We start from the raw sequence: 22,763 nt of genomic DNA on the forward strand, positions 1-22,763 counted from the left end.
CATGCAGGGAATTTCTGACGTGTGGATATGGCAATTCTGTTTATTCATAAATTTATGTAAGTGGAAGTTAACCTCATCACTAAAGACGATGTTCCTCACAAAACTCCTGTCTTCTTGTTGTGTTCTCATAAACCAGTCAATAAAATGTTGCCTTTTCTCTTGATTGGCTTCTTTCAGATGGTGCATTAATTGAATTGTAAGGGTGATAATAGATAGAGTTCAATGTACTGAAGAATACCCTATGCCCAATTCTTAGGAATGTCAACTAACTGCCTTCACTGGCCTAGCAGCCACACTGTTGCAAATCACCCACATCAACCAGAATAAGAGCACCAAAATTAATATTTGCTGTTGAGACCACGTCATTGAAACTGACAACAAGTCTGTGAAATGTGGATTCATTTAGTGCTAGACTGCATGAAAGAGTCACACAATGTAGACTACATTTTGATAAAATGTTTTCAGTATTAGCACATGCTGCACGAAAGTAAACTGCTTTTTAGTTTGACACACAGTAAGAAATGTGAAAAATTGAGACTGAAGCATTGACTGGAATGTTTATGGAAACTGAAATGATAGAAGACAATGTGATCATGTGAAAAATAAAAGTGTACTATGCAATTAAAAGCTGACAAGATTTTTGTGCCATGTTTCATTGGGAGATAATTGAAATGACACGGTGAGAAGTAAAAATGTATTAAAAGAGGAAGAAAAATGAAAAATGGAGAGAATAATACAATTTGGAAATAGCAAGCAAGATGAAAAGTTAGGGGAAAATTTTAAATATTAGGGAAGACTCCTTTGATCCTTACACTTCTAAAAAGTCAAAAGCACTCCCCTTGTCTCTCAGCACCACCCAGGCCTTGAATTATTCATTAGATAACTCTGCCAGTGCTATGATTCTACCAAATTAAGCCCTGAAAGCAAATCATCTATTCTTGATATCCTCCCCACACCAGCTGTGGACACCTTCTGCTGCCCTACTTACTCTTGCAGTGTCTTCGCTTGACTGTATTACATACCCAAACCATTACTGCTACCCTTGTAATTTTTCCTACTGAAAAATCTGCCCCATGTAATTGCTATTACATACTGAGCCCAATCACTGCTAAGTCCTGCAACATTACAGGCAGAGCAACTTGTGAAACCATTTATGATGTATACCAACTGACGAGTGATCACTGCATGGCCTTTTATACAGGAATGTCACCATTAAACTAGCTGTGCACATAAATGGACACAGGACTATCCACCTTCGTGATACCCATGCTGGACACACTCTACAGCTTGATTCGTGGGATCTGAGTCTGCTAAATCACATAGGTCATGTCATTATCACATAGGCCATGTCATCATCACATTTGGATCCACTTATCCAGTTCTGGTTTCCCAAAACACTGTAGACGGGAGCTTTCTTCCCAGCAGACCCTCTCATCTACCACCCTCTTGGACTTAACATTCATTAATAACTCCATTCCTTCCCCCTTCAACCCTGCCCCCCTCCCCTCCCCTCCTTTCCCAGTTTGGTAGAATTTTGTATATTAAACTTTATTTATTTTCCAGTCTCGGTTAGAATAAGGATCATAACTGTTCCTGATTTCTTACAAATTCATCATGATATATTTAGGTGTCAGGAAGTCGTTTCTGAAAGTATTTGTATGGAGTGTAGCCATGTATGGAAGTGAGACATGGACGATAACTAGTTTGGACAAGAAGAGAATAGAAGCTTTCGAAATGTGGTGCTACAGAAGAATGCTGAAGATAAGGTGGGTAGATCACGTAACTAATGAGGAGGTATTGAATAGGATTGGGGAGAAGAGAAGTTTGTGGCACAACTTGACTAGAAGAAGGGATCGGTTGGTAGGACATGTTTTGAGGCATCAAGGGATCACAAATTTAGCATTGGAGGGCAGCGTGGAGGGTAAAAATCGTAGAGGGAGACCAAGAGATCAATACACTAAGCAGATTCAGAAGGATGTAGGTTGCAGTAGGTACTGGGAGATGAAGAAGCTTGCACAGGATAGAGTAGCATGGAGAGCTGCATCAAACCAGTCTCAGGACTGAAGACCACAACAACATCATGATATGTGTTTAAAAAGAAAGGGAAAGGTGGTAATTATGAAGCACTGCAAAAATAGATTGCAAACTCAAACTTGTGTATTGCCTACAGGTTCACACAATTGACTACATTACACATTCATCAAATTATGACTGAACAAGCCAGGAGAGACACTCATAGTGTAAACTATCCTGATTGGTGGAACTGAAGCCAACAGTTAACTGCATAACACTGTAAAGCCTGTAAGTCTTAAATAATAAAAAGAAGATTCACAACACAAAACTGAATGTGAGCTATACCCTCCTCAAAGTAAAAATCAGTAAAAATTACTTAACTACTGATACAACTGCCAGACATTCACTAGAAGCAAGTTAGATGACATTGCCTACATGTACAATCCACAAGAAGCCAAACACTGGGGAAAGAGGCATGTCATTCTCAATGGAGAGAAGTCTTCCGAAGTAAGAGTGATTTCAGGTGTGTAGGACCATTGCTATTCACAATATATATAAATGACCTTGTGGATAACATCGGAAATTCACTGAGGCTTTTTGTGGATGATGTTGTAGTGTTTCGAGAGGTTGTAACAACTGAAAATTGTACTGAAATGCAGGAGGATCTGCAATGGATTGACACATGGTGCAGGGAATGGCAATTGAATCTTGATGTAGACAAGTGTAATGTGCTGTGAATATATAGAAAGAAAGATCCTTTATCATTTAGCTACAATATAGCAAGTCAGCAACTGGAAGCAGTTAATTCCATAAATTATCTGGGAGTAGGCATTAGGAGTGATTTAAAATGGAATGACCGTATAAAATTAATCATTGGTAAAGCAGATACCAGACTGAGATTCATTGGAAAAATCCTAAGGAAATGCAGTCTGAAAACAAAGGAAGTAGGTTACAGTACACTTGTTTGCCCATTGCTTGAGTACTGCTCACCAGTGTGGGATCCATGCCAGATAGGGTTGACAGAAGAGATAGAGAAGATGCAATGGAGAGCAGCGTGCTTCGTTACAGGATCATTTAGTAATCATGAAAGTGTTACAGAGATGATAGATAAACTCCAGTGGAAGACTCTGCAAGAGAGAGTCTCAGTAGCTTGGTACGGGCTTTTGTTGAAGTTTCGAGAAGATACCTTCACCGAGGAGTCAAGCAGTATATTGCTGCCTCCTATGTATATCTCGTGAAGAGACCATGAGGATAAAATCAGATAGATTAGAGCCCACACAGAGGCATACCAACAATCTTTCTTTCCATGAACAATACGAGACTGGAATAGAAGGGAGAACCGATAGAGGTACTCAAGGTACCCACCGCCACACACCGTCGGGTGGCTTGCGGAGTATGGATGTAGATGTAGATGTAGATGACAAATGTAAGGATTTCATTATTTACTCAATATCTGTTAATGTGCAAATATAATTTTATCTTCATTTTCCCCTCATTGTCTCTGTTCCACTCTCTCTCTCTATCTACAACTTTTTGAATTTTTCCATTTTCTCCTTTATCCTTTTCTCCAAGTGGGGTGCACTCAGTCCATGATGCCAATCGTGTAGTTACTTGAATGAGAAGTAGCAGCTATGAGGTCTAGAAAGCCAATAGCAGTTAGGAAAGCAACATGCTGATCCTGTGCTCCTCGGTAATGAATCCAAATAATGCCATTAGCACAGGATGAAACAATTGTTGCTAAGTCCTGGTTAGCCCATCTGGGTCAAAACTTGGAGCTCTTCTTCTTCTTCTTCTTCTTCTTTCTATTTCCAGACTGAATTATTGGTTTCACTTTTTAATTCTCTTCTTCTCTTAATCCATCTTTACTTCTCACTCTGCCCCATCTGTCATTGCTGAACTGAAACTGTTGTGGTGCTTAACAATATATTCTCTGTGACCTCCTACTCTGTCACTCTTTACGTCATCTTTGCAGCTCCAGGTCCTCACAACCTAGTGTGTAAGAGATCTAACCACACCCCTCTCCCCCAACCCCACCCTCCCCTTTTCCAAACTTCCACAGGCAATCCCTTTGTCTTCTCTGGACAAGGGACATCTAGTTAAAAAACTAGAATTACTACTTTCTGCATTAAGTACCTCTGTCAGCAATACAAGACATAATGTTTTGATGGTTAGTGTTGGCCAGTCGTTCTATTCCTGTATTTTAAAAAATTTCCTCAAACTATATTTTCTATTTGATGCCATAGATTATAGATGGTCAGATCATCCCTAAAGTTTAGTTTTCTTTGTATTTAAGTGAGGTGCTGGATTCATACCTGTTTTTTTTTTTTTTTTTTTTTTTTTTTTTTTTTTTTTTTTTTTTTTTTTTTTTTTTTTTTTGGGAGATGATTTTGGTGTGGGGGCAGGGTAATGACACAGTTGTACTTGAAAAAATTATATAGGAGAAATGAAATGATAAGAGATTTCATTAAACTGCACCTATGTCTTTATATCTCATTTTGGTTGCACATAGTCAGAACCTTACAATACATTACACACAAACTTCTCAAACACAGGGCACCTTTATGTTCAGCTAATTTGGGAGAATAAAAAAGACACCACAAATACAGTTATTATTTTGTTAAAAAATGAACTTGGTTGCTACTATTTGAATTCCACAAAATATCTAAAGGAGATCTCGTATTCAGCCAAAAAATGCTGCACACTTTCACTTTATACAGAACAGTAAATATTGTAATCCTATACACTGAGTTCACTTAATTAAACAGTGCATGCCTCCACAGATGGCCTAAAGAGGCCACCTCACATAGGCAGAGAAGCACAAAGTAGCTGTATACAAGCCAGCTCACTGGGCCCCTTGGCCACTCTGATGCTTATGGGACTTACAGATTACTTTGCTGTCAGACTGTGTTTCTATGTCGTGTGTTTATACTTTTAATTACGTTGTTCAGTGTTTCAATATTTTCCTGCGCGTGGAAGCAGATTAAAAGTTGGTTGGTGGGAATTCTGATACTGTGTTTGTGCACCATTACAATACTTTTGGCAATGAGTGCAGTATTCTACTCAGCATATTTCATTTCGAAACTCATGATCACCAGTATGTCAGTAGAAGAAATTCTTCAGTCTCTTGTAGATTGCCAGTGGGCTCTCACCAATCAGCAGCAGGCTCTTTCCATTGCACTAAACAATCCAATGACATAGTTGATGCACCAGAGCTCCCCGCTGTTGATGTGACCCCCACTGTTTCTTTCATCTCATGATACTGCAGTAGGTTGGGATTCTTATGAAAAACACCTTCAGCAACATTTCCAAGCTTTTGGTGTCTCTGAGCCAGGAATGTGTAAGGCTCTCTTTCTGTCATGGATTTCGCTTCCTGTTTATCACTTTTTGTGTCAACTTACCCCTCTTTAGGAACCTGCCAGTCTCTCTTTTGATGAAATGTGTCAGTTGTTCTCTAACTATCACTGTAAATGTACCCATGTTATAGTTGTCTACATTGAGTTCTACCATTGTCAAAAAGACCACAACAGTCATACAGAGTGTGTGTAGCAGAACTTCATGGGCTTAGCCATTGTTGTTAGCGCTCACAGGGACTCATATTCTGATTCAATGGTTTGTGAGGCTATAATACAGTTGATGCCTGTTAGAGAAATTCATGAATGTGCCTTACAATATGAAAATTCCTCTCTCACAGAAGTTTTGAACATTGCTCAATCTTTTGAAGTATCCAGGGAAGCACAAAATCAGATAGAAGCTTTGTATTAAGTAGATGCCATTACTTCTCCCCCTCAGCTGCCATTGGTTAGCTCATGGGGGGAAGATGAGACAACACAACCATGCAACCATAGCCTCCATGTCACACAGGACAGCGTCATGCTACACAGCAACAGCGGTCAGTATCACAACAGTGACCGCGTGTGCCTCTCCCATCATGCCCTTGTTGGTTTATTCATTATGAGCGGGCTGTGTACCCAATGCGTTGCGTGATGTGCAACCGTAGTAAAGAAAGGAGACATATTGTGTCTGTATACAACTCTCAATCTCATTCATCAGACATGAACATGGTCATGAACAGTGTTTCCCAGGTGATTGAAGCTCCAACCAAAAGTTATGTTGAAATACACGTTATGAACAAAGTGTTAAAAATTCAAGTGGACACATGTGCGGCAGTAATAGCTTTGTTAAAGTCTCAACCTATGTGGATATCAGATCACTGGCATTGTCCCATCTCTTGTTATTTGGTAAGTTACAACTGACAAAAACTTCCTATATTGGGACAGTTTTCAACACATATAGTGTGTAAAGCAGTGATTCAAATTATACCAATACCAGTGCCTTCCATTCAGCGTCGCTAGCGCCCCTGCTCTTTTCCAATGATTTTTGGAGCAACTCATGGCTTCCACACCAGACCACATTAATTACTTGGATGATACTGTTGTCTCTGATTCCTCATTCCTCAACAGATGAACACTTGCAGAACATTTGTGCCTTGTGCATGGTACTGCAGGCTGCTGGTTTGAAGTGTAACTTGGACAAATCACAATTCTTTCAACTATCTATCATCTATTTTGATTTTGAAGTCTTGCATGCTGGTGTCAAGCCTTTATGCCAGCATGGTGATGCCATTATGCTTTGCTGCATCCTACTAATATCAAAGAGTTACAGGCCTTTCTAGGAAAGGTTGCGTGCTACCATAAATTTCTTCGATGCAGCCACAGTGACTCTGCAACTTTGTACTCTTTTATGCAAAGGTGTTCCTTTTCCCTTGTCACTGTCTGCAAACATACTTTTACTCTATGGAAGTAAAAATTGCACTTGGCAACTTCCTTGATTTCCTTCCAACTGAACCAACATCTTGTTTTGGCCACAGATGCCTCCCAGTATGGCCCTGGGACCATTCTTGCACACAAGTACATGGACAATTCCACACACTTGTCTGCATATGCTTCCAAAACTCTTAATCAGATGCAACAGTGCTACTCACAGATAGCAAAAGAAGCCCTTACTATGGTGTATGCATTCAAAAAAGTTCTTGTTTTCCTTTATGGTTCTATATTTAATTTTATTACAAATCATAAACATTTGGTTTCTCTTTTTCACTCTTTGGCATCTTTACTGGACAAATTAGGTCCACCTCCTGCAATGCTGAGCTCGATTTTTGTCATGCTATGAGATTCATTTCTGACTCAAGCACAACACACTGTTGCAGATGCTCTTTTGCAATTGCCAATTGGCCCCAATCTGGCATTTGATCAAGATGAAATGTTGTGTTTTCATTTAGCTGTTGAAGCCCAAAACACTGTGGATGGATTTCCCATAACCAATTCTTGGATTTCAGCAGCTGTCATGGATTATCCTGTTTTGTATCAGGTTGTTCACTTTGTCCAATGCAGCTGGTCAGATGAACTACTGGGCATCAGATCCCTTATGTAATTATTGTGCTCTTTGCCATTACCTCACTGCTCTTGGTGATGTATTACTGTTGGCCACTGAAGAGTCAACCCCCAGGGTTGTGTACACGTCTGCATTGTGACGAGACATCAAGTGCCTTCTCCACCTGGACCATTGGAATGTTTCTCATACAAAAGTGGCCAGCCACCCATGGTGTGTTTTGGCTGGGTATTGACAATGAGATCACACACGTTGTGTCGGCCTGCCCACAGTGTGGCACCCATCAAGCAGCACCATGGGCCTCCCTTTCCACATGACCCACCCTTAGTGCCTCTGAGAGCATATTTGTGCTGATTTTCTGGGTCCCTTCCTTAGCTCCTTTTGGGTTGTGGTAGCTGACGCTTTCCCAAAATTTCCTTATGTGATTTGTTGCCAATCTACATTCACAGGAGCTATGGTTAAGGCCCTTGCAAAAATCTTTTCCTTGGAAGGATTACTGTATACACTTGGGACGGACAATAGTCCACAATTTTTCTATTATGATTTTGAAAATTTTTGCACAAAGAGTGGCAACTGGCATGTTACAGTCCCTCCGTTTCATCCACAGTCAAACGGTGAAGTGGAGCAGCTGATTTGAACTTTAAAAACACGGATAAAAAAATACATCACACAGTCTTCTAGGTAGGTTCACTCCCATTGGTGACCAAAGCCTGGCAAAGCAGCTTCACAGCCGCCAGCCCTGTACAGTGCATCACCTGCTCTGGCTGACACCTGGCCACCCACCAGCACATGTCTCGCAGTAGTTCCATCTGGCTCTGCTGTGTGGGCCCATGGGCTAGGCCAGCGCCCTAAGTGGATACCTGTTGCTATCCATCACTTTTGAGGCCACAATCTCTGTTTTATGCACACCTCCAATGGCCTGGTGCCACGACAGTACAACCAGCTCCACCCTTGCATGACCAACCTTGCACCAGAGACTCTGCTGCCCCTGGTGTTGCCTGTGCCATCTGCACCAGCCCCTGCAGTGCAGTCTGTGGCCCTTTTGACTCCTGCACTCTCTTCATTCTGGATGCTGCCTCCTCCAGGTGGGGTGGTTAGTGCCAGGCCACCTCCATCTCTAGCCCCTGTTACTGCCACCACTGCCACTGCCACCACCATCCCCTTTGTTGTCTCTGCTGACTCTGTCGTTGAGTGCCTGACCGCAATGTACACTCATGCTCATAAATTAAGGATAATGCTGATACATCGTGAAACAACGGTCTGGTGGGCAGTTTGTGGGTTTAAATCAACTTGGGGTATGACCATGTGGTGCATTTGACCTGCGGTCGTCGCACGGTGGCGCTGGCAGCGGTCCGCATACGCAGAGGTGTGTTGGTGCATGTCAGAGTACGGTGCAGCAAGTAAGTGTGCAGACGTTTTCAGACATGCTAATGGTGACTGTTCATTGAACACGACTAAAAGAACACATATTGATGACGTTATGGAGGGTAGAATACTAGGACGACTGGAGGCTGGTCAAACACAGCAGGTCATAGCACGGGCCCTCCGTGTTACACAAAGTGTGATCTCAAGATTATGGTAACGATTCCAGCAGACAGGAAACGTGTCCAGGCTCTACAGTACGGTACGTCTACAGTGTAGAACACCACAAGAAGACCAATATCTCACCATCAGTGCCAACAGACGGCCACAGATTACTGCAGGTACCCTTGCTTGGGACCTTACTGCAGCCACTGGAACAGTTGTATCCAGACACACAGTCCACAGACGACTGAACAGACATGGTTTATTAGCCCGGAGACCAGCAAGATGCATTCCACTGACCCCTGGTCACAGGAGAACCCATAAAATCTGGTGTCAAGAACACAGTACATGGTCATTGGAACAGTGGTCCCAGGTTATGTTCACGGATGAGTCCAAGTATAGTCGGAACAGTGATTCTCACTGGGTTTTCATCTGGCATGAACCAGGAACCTGATAGCAACTCCCTAATGTCCTCGAAAGGGACCTGTATGGAGGTTGTGGTTTGATGGTGTGGGGTAGGATTATGATTGGTGCATGTACACCCCTGAATTTCTTTGACAGAGGAACTGTAACAGGCCAAGTGTATCTGGACGTCATTTTGCACCAGTATGTCTGCTTTTTTCAGGGGTGCAGTAGGTCCCACCTTCCTCCTGATGGATGATAATGCACGACCCCACCAAGCTGCCATTGTGGAGAAGTACCTTGAAACAGAAGATATCAGGCAAATGGAGTGGCCTGCCTGTTCTCCAGACCTAAACCTGATCAAGCACATCTGGAATGCTCTCGGTCTACATATCACTGCACGTCTTCAAACCCCTACGACATTTCAGGAGCTCTGACAGGCACTGGTGCAAGAATGGGAGGCTATACCCCAGCAGCTGCTCAACCACCTGATCCAGAGTATGCCAACACGTTGTGCGGCCTGTGTATGTGTGCATGGTGATCAAATCCCATACTGATGTCAGTGTACATGCTCAGGAAACAGTGGCGTTTTGTAGCACATGTGTTTCGGGACGGTTATCTCAACTTATCACCAATGCCGTGGACTTACAGATCTGTGTCGTGTGTGTTCCCTATGTGCCTATGCTATCAGCACCAGTTTTGTGTAGTGCCAGGTTGTGTGGCACCACATTCTGCAGTTATCCTTAATTTATGAGAATGAGTGTTCACGGACGTGACACCCCAATCAATGATGCTTGGTTACGATCTCTCATGAGGGAGTGGGTGCCACACCTATACACGCTTGCACCATTTCAGATTGTATTTTCTGGTAAAGGCATACCTGATCCAGCAGTTGTCCCCTTCTGATGATTACACAGACATCTCTGCAGTGAACAATTTTCCCCAATGGGGAAGGAGTGTAGTAAGCCTACACAGTGAGTGCACACAATTTCTGGCTTATCGTTTCCCATAAGGCCAAATGTCATGGTGAACCACCAGCTAAATATACGATACAAACAATAAACTCCACCTTTGACAAAAAGAAAAAAAAAATTAAAAAAAACCACGCACACTGTTGAATGCTGCCAGTATGCAAAAAAAGGTAAAGTTAAAATATAACTTGTATTTTACAAGTGGCTAAGTGGTTAAGTGTCTTACTATCAAGCTAAAGCTCTGGAGTTCAATTCCCAGTTGATTAAAATATTTTTTGTTATTTTTCTTTCACATTTGGTAATGTGAAAAGTACCAAATGCATCATGGTGCAGAGTTCACACTAAACTGTAGGTCCCCCTACAACTAGCATAGTAAGTTACTTCAAAGTTGATGAGAAGGCAAGGGTGGAACAGCTCCAATAGGACCACACCTTGTAAAGCAATGTGGTGTTCAAACCAACCTTGAATTCAAGGAAAGCTTTACCTCACTTTCCCACATCCTTCACATCTATATTGCATAACACTGAGAGTAAAACAATATTTTGATTGAAAGGCCAATTATTTTATTTTAATGAAATTGGTTACTGACAAATTAATGTCAGTTTGTAGTCCTTACACTTTTCTCCATGTTAGTTCATTATACACACATTCATTATACATACAACACAATACATAAATTGTTTGTCTTATATTTGTGCCTTTAACTTCAATTTATCAACTGTGTAATTACTGCAACCAGAAATATACAGAAGTTTAGCATTATTTACTTGTGCAGTTGCCTTTATTATTTTGAAAAACAAAAGTTTTGTTCAGAAAAGTAATATATAGTCCCTTTTAATAACAACACTATTTTCAGTAAGAAAATGGAAAGCATTGACTTGTTCAGCAAGAAACTACATGTAACCTAAGTATTGTTTAATTTTTATATCACTGTGTCTCAATAAAAATACATCCCCAACATATTAAAGAGCAGGTTTACAATTTAGTACTGCTTAAATGTTGCTAATATCATCTAATATTCAAATATTATCAGAGTATACAAAACATGTCTAGCAGTTGTTTGAAAAATCCCAAGTTCTACCTTTGCAACAATAAGTAATCAAAAATCAGCAAAATTATAATTTTGAACTTTTGTGACAAGTTAAAACTGTGTCCCTGAGTGGGATTTGGACCTAGATCCACACCCTTCATGGACTGTAAGTGACTGACTGTGCTATTTGAGCACTCCTTTTGGACTGGCTAAAAGTTTCAACTTGCCACTAGTTCCTGTCCTCCATAATTTTCATTCTCAAAGTGGAATGTTGCACTTTCATATTGCATACCATTACATTTGGATGTTGGGCGAGGGGGCTGGGAGATACGCCATGTGTGCTGTGGTGTACTAACAGCAGAGTACAGATAAATATATAAAATTATGCCAAATTGTACTCTCTTTCAGGATCAACAACTGGCCATAAAATATATGCACAGAACATAGAAGAGATAGTTTAATCATGGTCCAAATTCTGCAAAGTGCTTGCACCAATATGCAGGTAGCCTCTAAGTAGTACATGGGGTTAAATAACCATAATTTCTAATAAAAGTGTGTTTTATGACAGAACATGTAGCAGAAGTGTCATATTGCAGTGCTCTGAAAAACCGTTTTCTCAAAAGCTACAGGTTGAAATCCTGACTATCCTGCATGTTACAAGTAAAACTTGCCAGAAAATGCTCTTTCACTAGACTTTATGATGATGAATCTGTGGTCTATTGCTCATGCCCCCCCCCCCCCCTCAACTCCCCCTGTATTATATCTACTATCAAGTACACAGATGATCTTACTCCTGCAGAGAAAAAATACATACTGCTGCTTAATTTTGTTCACTGTGTTCCAGATATTTCATTTTTAGCTAGTGAGTCACTACATTAGTACCATAATAATACATTCATTTTACAATGTATATTCATGCCAAATGGGAGAAAAATGAAGGATTTTCTTTGGGTAGGGTAGCATGCATCTGGTATTGCGATTTATTTATGTATCAGAGACTGCCATCCTGTCAGCAGACCACTATACAACTGCAGTAAGAATACTATGCTAGTATTAATAGTTGTAGTAGAACTGTTTTTAAATATCAAATCTTCGGTATATATAATGCAGTTGGTATTCATAAACTTACTCCGTTTGTGGTAAACATATCACATATATATGTGTAATGCATCACATAAAGTAGAAAAATGTTCTTTATTTTATTTACTTTCAAACATTAATGGCTTTGAACAGTGCAGTCCATTATGGATATAACAAAACCGAGGTTAATGTATCCACAGTGGATCATACAGTGCACGAGCTGAAAACATGTCACTAGACATAACATGTTTTGTACCTGTTCTTCATATTTAATGGACCATTCATAAAGAGGAAATTCATTTATTAATGATTATAAGTTAACATATCATTGTAAGAAACAGCTTTTATTTCATAAAAAACAGCAATTATGACTACCAATGCAATATTCAAGCAATCAATATGTAGTTTTATTGTAACATCATATAAAACTGTTTTGCTAAAATGCTTCAGTTGGGAAGCATGTAAATAAATGAATCAATTACAATTTATGCATCAATTAACTGGTTCTAAGACTCTTTTAATGGCTGATGTATTTCAGCTAGCAAAAACAAATAGCAGATTCATAGGACAGTCTAAACACATGCCACATATAGGAATTCTCTAACATCACTTTTGCTAATTACTACAAATAAACACTGGCATAAAAATATGAAATAAATGGTAGTACAAAATGGCACTTTAATGTGTGCTATTTCAAGGGAAATTTCTGCATTATGAACTATCTATCAGTAATCCAAAGGCAGCACATTTTTAAATTTAAATCAATTACCTACAGCTTGGGAACAATGCACAGATTGCAGTATTTTTAATTACTACAATAATATTCCAAACATACATAAAACAAGTAAGTTCATGAATTATATGTAGGATGAATTGTGGAATCTATGTTTCATGGTATTTTCTTTTTTCATAAGTTTTCCTCAGTTTTGTTACAAACACACATTCCAGCAATACTGCACACACAGCTGCATGTGCAGGTGTGAAGACTTGCTTGCCCATTACTTCTCATATCTTACTGGCGGTTGCGTCGGCCTCCTGTGGAGAAACACATTTTAGTGAAACAGTTTCACCTAATTTATTCGTCATGTGAAATTTGTCAACTGGTACGTTAAATAAAAATAATAACAAAGACAAATACTTCATGCAAAATAACTCTTTTAATTTGCCTATGGTACCATATATTTTGACACTCCACCAACAAATATCTATTGGAAGTGCTTTTTCTTCCAATATTTTATAGTGGAAATGATGTCTTTAACATTAGTAGATATTGTTCATATCTTTATTCTGTAAAGTGCAAGCATTTATCCTTGTCTCTTGCATATTTACATGATAACAGAATGACTACTCATCCCTGTTTTAATAGTAGTCCACAAGTATGTTACCTCACTCCTCATATTTATGATAGATTCCACTGGTCTTTTTAACTACAATTTCAGCTGCTATTACAGGAGTTCTCCTTTTGCAGCTAATTCTGAATGATTGCCTATATCTTTCACTTAGCCACTTATTCCATTAAATGTGTTCCAGTCAGCCTGCCCCTCTGCAAGATCTTGCTGGTACCTAATACTGATTCACCTCTCTCCACAAAAAAATCTTATTCTCCAATTTACAGACAAAATTCATTACAAACTGTACCAAAGCTGAAATCAAATTTCATTATTATATGTAACAGAGTGTATGTGTTTTTGATGTGAAAAATAACACCATATACATTTTGGTATTACACATGCATGTAAAATTTAATGTTTTAATCAAAGCCAATGAAAATATAATCATACAATATTAATAGTGGATATATTATATACTAGCCTTTTAAACAATGGCTTTGCCTGCTGATGGAAACAGGACATATAGTCCATAACTCTCCTCCTCCTTCTCTCTCTTTCTCTCTGTCCATCTCCTTCTCCCATTCTCTCTGTCCATCTCCCCCTCCTCTCACTATCCATCTACTACCCCCTCTCTCTGTCTATCCCTGACTCCCCCCCCCCCTCTGTCTGTAGATCGGCTTCTCCCCTCAATCCATTCCATATTCTTTGTTCATATCCTCCTCTCCCTCTCTCTGTCCATCTCCTTCCCCCACTTACCTCTATCTGTCCATCTCCTTTTCCCATCTCTCTGTATTCATCTCCTTCTCTCCCACTTCTCTCTGACTATCTCATCCTCCCCCTTGCTCTGTCCATCTACTCCTATCCCTCTTCCTTCTCCCCTTCTATGTCCTCATCCTCCTCACTGTCTGTTCACTTCCTCCTCCCCCCTCTCTCTATCCATCTCCTACTCTCACATCTACCTGTCCATCCCACCCTCCTCTCTTTCTCTGTCCTCCTCATCCTCATAACAAACTTGTCATGCAGGGCAGCCTAGATGTCATGGGGTTACCAGACCTTTTCCACACCCACCCACATCTCTGTGGGAGGTAGATGGTTCTTATCAGGACAGTACTTCTTCCCACACAGTAATTACAGGATGTTCCTCTGAAAAGAGGCCCCACAAACATGTTTAGCAATTTTGCTGGAACTGCACCGTGTAATTTGTGATGTCTGATGTGGCAACACTGCACTCTTGGAACATCATTCGATGCAACAGTGTGTTTCCATGCATTGCTACAGCTGGAGCTCAGTGTTTAATGTTTAGTGGCAATTGCAATTGCTATTGTGTCGAAGAGCGCATCTTTCTCATAAAACAATATTGAATTACTGGTTCCATTAAGACATGTCAGTAATGTTTGTTGAAGGGTTTTGTGATCAGCATATACTGTGTAAATGCTGCATGCAGAAGTTATTGAACAACATGGAGAGCACTAGAATGGTGCTGGGTCTCACGGGTGGGAGACAGCTGCCATTATCAGAAGGAAAAGTGACTGACATGAAATGATTACTGGTGTCTCCTGCATAGTCTGATTAGTGTTTATCTTAGGAATGTGGATTGTGATGGAGCACATGTCACAGAGCTGTGAAGAAAGCTAGCATGTATCCATACAGGTTTACAGTTGTTCACAAACTGAATGTCAATGACAAAGAAAGAGACACATTACATTTTGCCATTGATTTCAGCAATTTATTGCTCATAGGCCAAGAATATTGCAGTACACATGGTTGAGTGATGAAATTTGGTTTCACTTCTCTGGCTATGTAAACTCTCAAATACACATTTGTAGCATAATGAAAATTGGTCCACCAATCTCTGCATTCACAAAAGACTGACATGTTCTGTTCAGTATCACAGTGTGGCATCATCGTACCTGTTCTTTTTCTTTTTTTTTTAGTCTACAAATGCAGTTTACATCAGAATGTTTTGGGAATTTATGAACCAGTTGGATAATGAAGAACTTACCCTTGGCTGGTAACAACAGGATGGTGCCACATGCCACACGTCTCAAGTGACCGTGGCTGAGATTGAATCATTTTCCCCCAGCAGAGTGTTTTTGAAAGGACTGTAGCTCCCCAAGGTCCCCTTAATTAACACCACCTGACTTTTTCCTCTGGAAAGGTATACAGGAACAACCCACACAACTTGGAAGATTACAAGAGATCCTCATCTGTGAAATCCAGGCAGTAGCTCAAAGGTCCTGGCAGTGACATTCGAGAAACTACAGCGTTGTGTTCAACAGTGTTTACAAGTTGACAGTGGTCACTTCCAGAACCTTTTGTGATTCATTTCTAATTCCCCATGAACACAGTACAACATGTTAATTTCATTTCATTTCCTGTTTTTTTTTTTTTTTTTTTTTTAATGCAAAACCTTTAAGTGTAATTTAACCAAATTTTTGTTTGTGGGGCTTCTTTTGAGTGTGACACCCTGTAGTATGTGTACCACATTTGATTGAAATTGATCCAGTGGTTTATGAGGAGACATGGAACACACACAGCATTTAGTACTGACAGGTTTGTCAATATAAATAAATGTGCAGTTAACTGTACCTTCCAGCATGCATTACAGTGTTCCAGTTTATGAATCACAGGCTGTAAATACACAATTGTAGCCAATTATATTGTAACACATAATGTTTCCTACAGCTGACTGATACTCTGGGTAGCATGTTAGTATGAACACCTTTTTCGGGAGAACCTTCTACTAGCTAAACCTTCAGCAGTTGTAGTTATGGAGGCATTACAGCCAAACTAGTTGAAATTTTGCACAGAGTGCAATTTTGGCCTGTAGATAATCCAACCATCTATTAGAATTTTAGAGATTTGATAAGACTGTGTCAGGATAAACTGACATTTATTTATATAATTTATTATTTTTCAAATTAAAACATTATTCTAATGAATAATTGCCATATTAATGAGTAATGGTTCTTAATATGTGTCTAACTGCTATATAATTCCATCTTTACACATTTCACAAAAGTGAGAAGAAGAGAAGCTGTGAAAGGGGAGGGGGGGGGGGGGGCACTGCCGGCATAAGATCAAGTTATGGGTTTGAGCTCCAGTGGGACACATACTTTTAATCTACCAGATAGTTTTTATGTCATTCTGCTATTGGCATAGTGTTTTTATGCTTAGTATATAGTTTCTGCTTTGTCCACAGTATCTCACTCGGAATCAACAGATTTCACTATCATTCACTTCCACATGTGAATGTAATGTTCCTATGTCATATCATTAGAGCTATTCACTTACCATATTTTACTAGTGAATAGATCTGAATGTCTTCACCGAATTCATTCATTACTTACTCATGCTTCAGTCAAAGGTTTTGGAATTATGGATCTGATTCACAAATGAACATCTGAACTGAAACTTATTGCCCTACTTAGAAGCATTCACAAGTTACTACTTGAACAACAACAATTGTTTGAAACTTTCAGGCAGATTGAAACAACCACACAGTTTTAATTTATCAAGAAGTTTCACCACAGTGCACACACTGCTGCAGAGTGAAATATTCACTCTGAAAATAATATGTTAGGCTGTGGTTAAGCCATTTCTCTGCAATATCCTTTAGTCTGGAAGTTCACGCTCCATGAGATAACTATCGTGAAGTTTGTAAAGTAGGGGAGAGGTACTGCCAGGAGAAAAGCTCTGAAGATGGGTCATAGTCATGCCTAAATAGATCAGCTAGTAAGAACACTGCCCACATAAGGTGGGTTGCAGGTTTGAGTCCCGGACTGGCACACAGTTTCAATCTGGATGAAAATTTCATAAAATTGAATGCTCCACTGCAGAATGAAAGATTCATTCTGGAAACAGTTATTTACTTTCAGATGAGCATTACTCTGAGATAAAACAACTTTGTTTTTAAAAACATCACAATTGTTTTCTTACATCGTGCACTGGCATCAAGAAAATCAAAGCGTTCCAGGGTAGCTATTAAGATAAAAGGAAACATTTCAATTTTTATTCAAGCTATGTGCACATGCATTCCATGCAAAACATATATAAGTACTAAGTCTAAAATAACTAAATTATCTTTATTTTAATATTTTGAAGGGCATTAAATTGGGAAGCAAATTCCTTCAGTCTTCAAAAATTCTCTCTCTCTGTGTGTGTGTGTGTGTGTGTGTGTGTGTGTGTGTGTGTGTGAGAGAGAGAGAGAGAGAGAGAGAGAGAGAGAGAGAGAGCTGGCTGGAGTGCACTAGTAATTATAAAATACTATTATGCTATTTATCCCTATTTCCTATTTGTGTTTGTATGGGTACCTATTTATTCAAGTATCACTGTTATTGGAGTTATTCGTAATTATAGCAAACTGCCTTTTTTCCAATAATTTGACTCCAAGACTTCTAAAATCTGTATTTTGTTGTTGCATGTATTGTTGAGTAAAGATGTAGTGATTACTTGCACAGACTGTTGTCAAGATTAACTGTATTAATCTATGTTGATATTACTGCTATTTACGTACAATATTCCTGTTGTATGAGTATGGCTTCATTAATGAAACAGTGCTGTAGGTTATCTTAAATAAAACTTTTAAAAATAGAAGCTTAATCTTCTCATACCATCCAATTTACCTCCGAAAATACTATCAATGAATGAAGACAAATGCAATCCCATTTGACAAGCTTTTACAGAGATCAGAAAACAGTCTGATAGTTTAAAATGTATGGCTATTCACTGGTATCAAAAGAATGTAAACGTAAATGTCTGCACAGTAATGGATTGATTGCTCTGCAAGATACATTGCAAACTTGTATATTATGATACCATCAGTTGAAATAATATTTCTCAGTGTTAATTTAGTAAGCCTCTAAGTTAACAGACCAATTGCTCACTGTATACAAGCTACACTTTGTATAAAGAGCTGCAACTATGTTACTTATTTTTTCTTGCGCTGATATTCATGAATTAATGTGGCAAGAACATTGTATGCTGTCTTGTCTTTTAGAAATATTTAATTACTTCTCTTATCTGACACAGACACCTTAGATTAGATACAGATTATTTTCCTTATCTGTATGTTAGATCTGCAAGATACTTTGTGTGATTTACCTTTTCCAGCCTTAGCACCTTTGCTTTTACACTTCTTAGTTATTTGTCGGCTCTGTTCACATGAGGGGTCACTGTTGGCCTTAAGAGTGTCACTCCGTGACATTTGGTTTTGGGGGGAACACTCGCTCCATGTGCCTTTCTCATAACGGCAGGCTGCAGCAAGAATGGGCAACCATTAATATTGCCTTTTACTACAATTCTGTTATTGCACTCAACTACACAACATAACAAAACAACAAAACAGTAAATCAAAACCACAGCAGTTTTTAAGGCTGCTAAATTAAGAAGACACTGATTTACACCCATTTCACCAATAGTGAATCACTATATTTATACAACATCTTATTAATGTAATACTGCAGTCACATTTCAAACCCTATGATGAGCTTCCCCGTATTGAAATATGCAATGATACAACTGAATAAATAAACATGTGCTGTGTCTCATACTTCAATATATTTAAACATATAAGTTCAAAAATAGTGTTCCAGTCATGTATGTTTTGGTATGGAGGAGTATAGAATTTCATATGGTCCAACACATGTGCAAACAGTGACAAATAAAGTGACAAGCCAACCTATTGGAATGGTGGGACATGATTAAATCTTTCCCATTCTCCTCCCGAGTTTTTTGCCAAGGATATTTTTCCAGCTGCTATTTATATTGTGTGGGGAACAAGGTTAACTGATATTTGAAAAACTCAGAGACGAGATAAAACATCATTGCAAAATGGAGTTCACATTACCCAATCATTATTAAAATAATCACCTAATTCTTCTTTCAAATTCAGAGTAATCTTCAGTATTACACCAAGAAATGTCTTCATTTATTCTGATGCAACATTTTTTTCCATGAATGCCACAATGAATTTTTTGTTAGTGGAGCCACCTTTTGTATTTTTCTGTTGCCAACACATTAATTATGGTTACAATTTCACAAATAAAGCAATCCATAAAATAGAGCTAGGAAGATTCAAGTTCAGTCGTTGTTTGGCCGCCTGCAGGAATCATGAACCCCTGTTGTTGGAGTGACAATGGAAACTTTATACGACCAACATCAGGAAAAACCTGTCATTAAAATCTGGTAGACTACACATTACTGTGTCTTTCTTCTTCATTTCTAATTTCACATTACCAGGGATTTATGACTGCTTTGACAAAAAGATAGTTCATGCTCACTCTCACATGTAAACTCTTCTTCATCCTCAGTACCTTCTGAAACCAACTCTGTAATATCATTGCCAATTATACCCCTTATGCCTGCCATTTCCATACAAGCAAAAACTGTCTAAGCACTTGACCTAAGCACTTGGCCTAAGGGGGCTTAGGGTGAGAACAACCTGTGACTATGTCCTGATGATGCTGCTGTATATGGGAAAGTGTTATCATTGGAAAACTGTCGGAGCATACACGATGACTTTGATAGAAATTCTATTTTGTGTGATGAATGGCAGCTTGTTCTAAATGTTGAAACATACAAGTTAATGCAGATGAGCAGGAAAAATAATCTTGTAATGTTCAAATACAGCATTTGTGGTGCACAGCTGGACACAGTCATGCTGATAAAATATCTAGGTGTAAATTTGCAAAGCAATATGAAATGGGGCAAGCAATAAGATTTGTAGTAGGCAAATGGTCAACTTTAACATAAATGTAGTTCAAAAGAATGTTAGATGTCACTGAGCATTGGAACCAAATCAGAAAGTCTGTACTCTGGATGATGTCTGATGATGGAGTGAAAAGTGTTGAAAGCCCATAATAAATCTGAGTTTTGTGAACTGAATATCACCTTCATAAAATCTAGTACTGGATCTCAAAGCTTAATAATGTTACTTGTACTTTTGTGCAATATTTCAATCTCAGATCATTACAGCTGCCAAATTATAATTTTTAGCTAGGTTGTCTTCTTATGTGCTGAGTAATTGTGTTCAGTGAACAAATGCATGTACAGGGTTTTTCACAATTCATGTTACACACGTCTAGAGGCTGTAGAGGGGACTTAGTAGATCAAGTTTTACACAGGAACCCATGTCTGGAAACGTCATCCAATGACACTATGGAGTGTCAGAGTTATAGAACCGGCACCTGTAAATATATGAATATACAAGGTGAGTCCGTAACGAAGTTACAAACTTTCTAGAATTATGAAGGAGGATAACTGTATCGATTTGAGATAAGGATATTGGTACTGTTAACAAATGAGTTGAAAGTTATAAGTGAAAACCATTCTCATACCTCTGACAAAGGAACACTGTTGTTGCTGAGATTGTAGGATAGGCAGCTTTCAGAGTTGGTAGTATGGATCAAAACATGGAAAAAATGTCCAGTAAATGTGGGCTCTAAAATGCATAACTGAGGAGCTAGGAGCACATGTTCATCTTTGCTACTGTGAAACACATCTTTTTTACTGAACAAGTGCTCATAGTTCTCAAGGTGTGAATTTTAGAGCCCATGTTTATCAAACATTTTTTCTTGTTTTGATGCTTACTAACACCTCTGAAAGGTTTCTACCCTACAATCTTAGCAACAACAGTACCAGTACGTGCATTCCACTGTCGGAGGTACCAGAACAGTTTTCTTTTATAGTTTTCAATCCGTTTGTTTCTTGTATAGGGACCCTTGCCTCAAATTGATATATTTATCTTTCTCCATCATCCTAGAAAGTTTATAACATTGTCACTGACTCACCTTGTTTATACATACATTTACAGGTACCGGCACCTATAACTTTGTTGCTCTGTAGCATCACTGGGTGACGTTTCCAGACATGGGTTCCTGTGTAAAACATTATCTACCAAGTCCCTTCTACAACCTCTAGAAGTGTGTAATGTGAATTATGAAACACCCTGTATGTAGCTTGCACTTTTGGCTTTTGTGATACTGCTCAGTGGGATAGCTTTCACCACCATTTTAATGACACCAAAGGCAATTCCTGTTATTATTATTCATATTTTGTGCTTATCATAGTTTTACCCATGTATGTTTCCACTGCTTATGGTGCTAATTTGACTACTTGCTTAATCTGCTTGTTGTTTTTTAGTTGCTTTCTGACTGCACTTGTTAGTAGATTTATCCTTTTAGCAAATGGATGGAAAGTGAGCTCGTTGTGTGCTGATACATGGTGAGTTGGTTGCTGTCTAGAAACAGTAGGAGCTGCATTTGCTACAGCTGACAGACTTCAGGCTGCTGCCATGCGCGTCTGTGGCTGCTGGAATTCTCTGGAAAACACGATGACACTGTCTTTTCTGATGTGCAGCATCTTATTAGTTTATCCTCACTGATAGGTGAGTGGTGGACAGAGTTAGATTCATATACCTTTGGAAAGAACACAAAAATGGGAACTGGCCATGTGGATATCCCCCCACATCTTAACAACAGGTTTGAAGAGCTGCCCAGTGTTGATTACACATCAAAGCCAGCATGGTGTGCATTGCCTGTTGATCCAATAACCAGTTTTCCTGTCACATGTCAGCAAGCACAGAGGGTTCATATGCTGGTCATTGGAAGCCCCAACATTATGTGGGTAACGGAACCTACCAGCAAAATAGCAAGCAGCTCATGAAAAAGGGCCAGTAAGCACTGGATGTGCTTGTCAGGAGGTCACATCTGAGATGTGAAAGAGACTCTGCTGTCAGCTATTGACTGGATCAGAAGCAACTAGCATTTCATGGCCCACTGTTTGCAGCAACATACCCAGAACAAATCAGGGTCCTCTGGTATGACATGAACTGGAAGCTTTAAATCAGAGGCTCTGATGATTTTGCAGTGATCACAGGAACAAAGTTATTGAGCTTCACTAATAATCTGAGAATTGTAGAGCATCCATCAATAGATCAGGTATGAGTGCTAATCAGGTTGAATAGCATATGTTACATCCACATGTAATTTCCCCCACCCCCACATTAAATGAAACCCACTCCCC

At 39.2% G+C, this 22,763-nt stretch overlaps 1 protein-coding gene across 1 annotated transcript in view; it reads right to left on the reverse strand.

Annotated features, from left to right (window-relative positions):
• Nucleotides 1-12,503: 12,503 nt before the first annotated feature.
• The window catches only part of LOC126259390 (uncharacterized), a 155,422-nt gene continuing 145,162 nt past the window's right edge, over nucleotides 12,504-22,763 (reverse strand). The window contains exons 4-5 of the mRNA XM_049956151.1: nucleotides 18,843-18,995; nucleotides 12,504-13,443 (exon numbers count right to left, since the gene is read on the reverse strand). Of these exons, the coding sequence (XP_049812108.1) occupies nucleotides 13,421-13,443; nucleotides 18,843-18,995 (176 nt within the window). The 3' untranslated portion in view covers nucleotides 12,504-13,420. The remainder of the gene's footprint in view (nucleotides 13,444-18,842; nucleotides 18,996-22,763) is intronic.

This window comes from Schistocerca nitens, chromosome 5, assembly GCF_023898315.1.
Source record: "Schistocerca nitens isolate TAMUIC-IGC-003100 chromosome 5, iqSchNite1.1, whole genome shotgun sequence".
In the NCBI taxonomy this organism is placed as follows: domain Eukaryota; kingdom Metazoa; phylum Arthropoda; class Insecta; order Orthoptera; family Acrididae; genus Schistocerca; species Schistocerca nitens.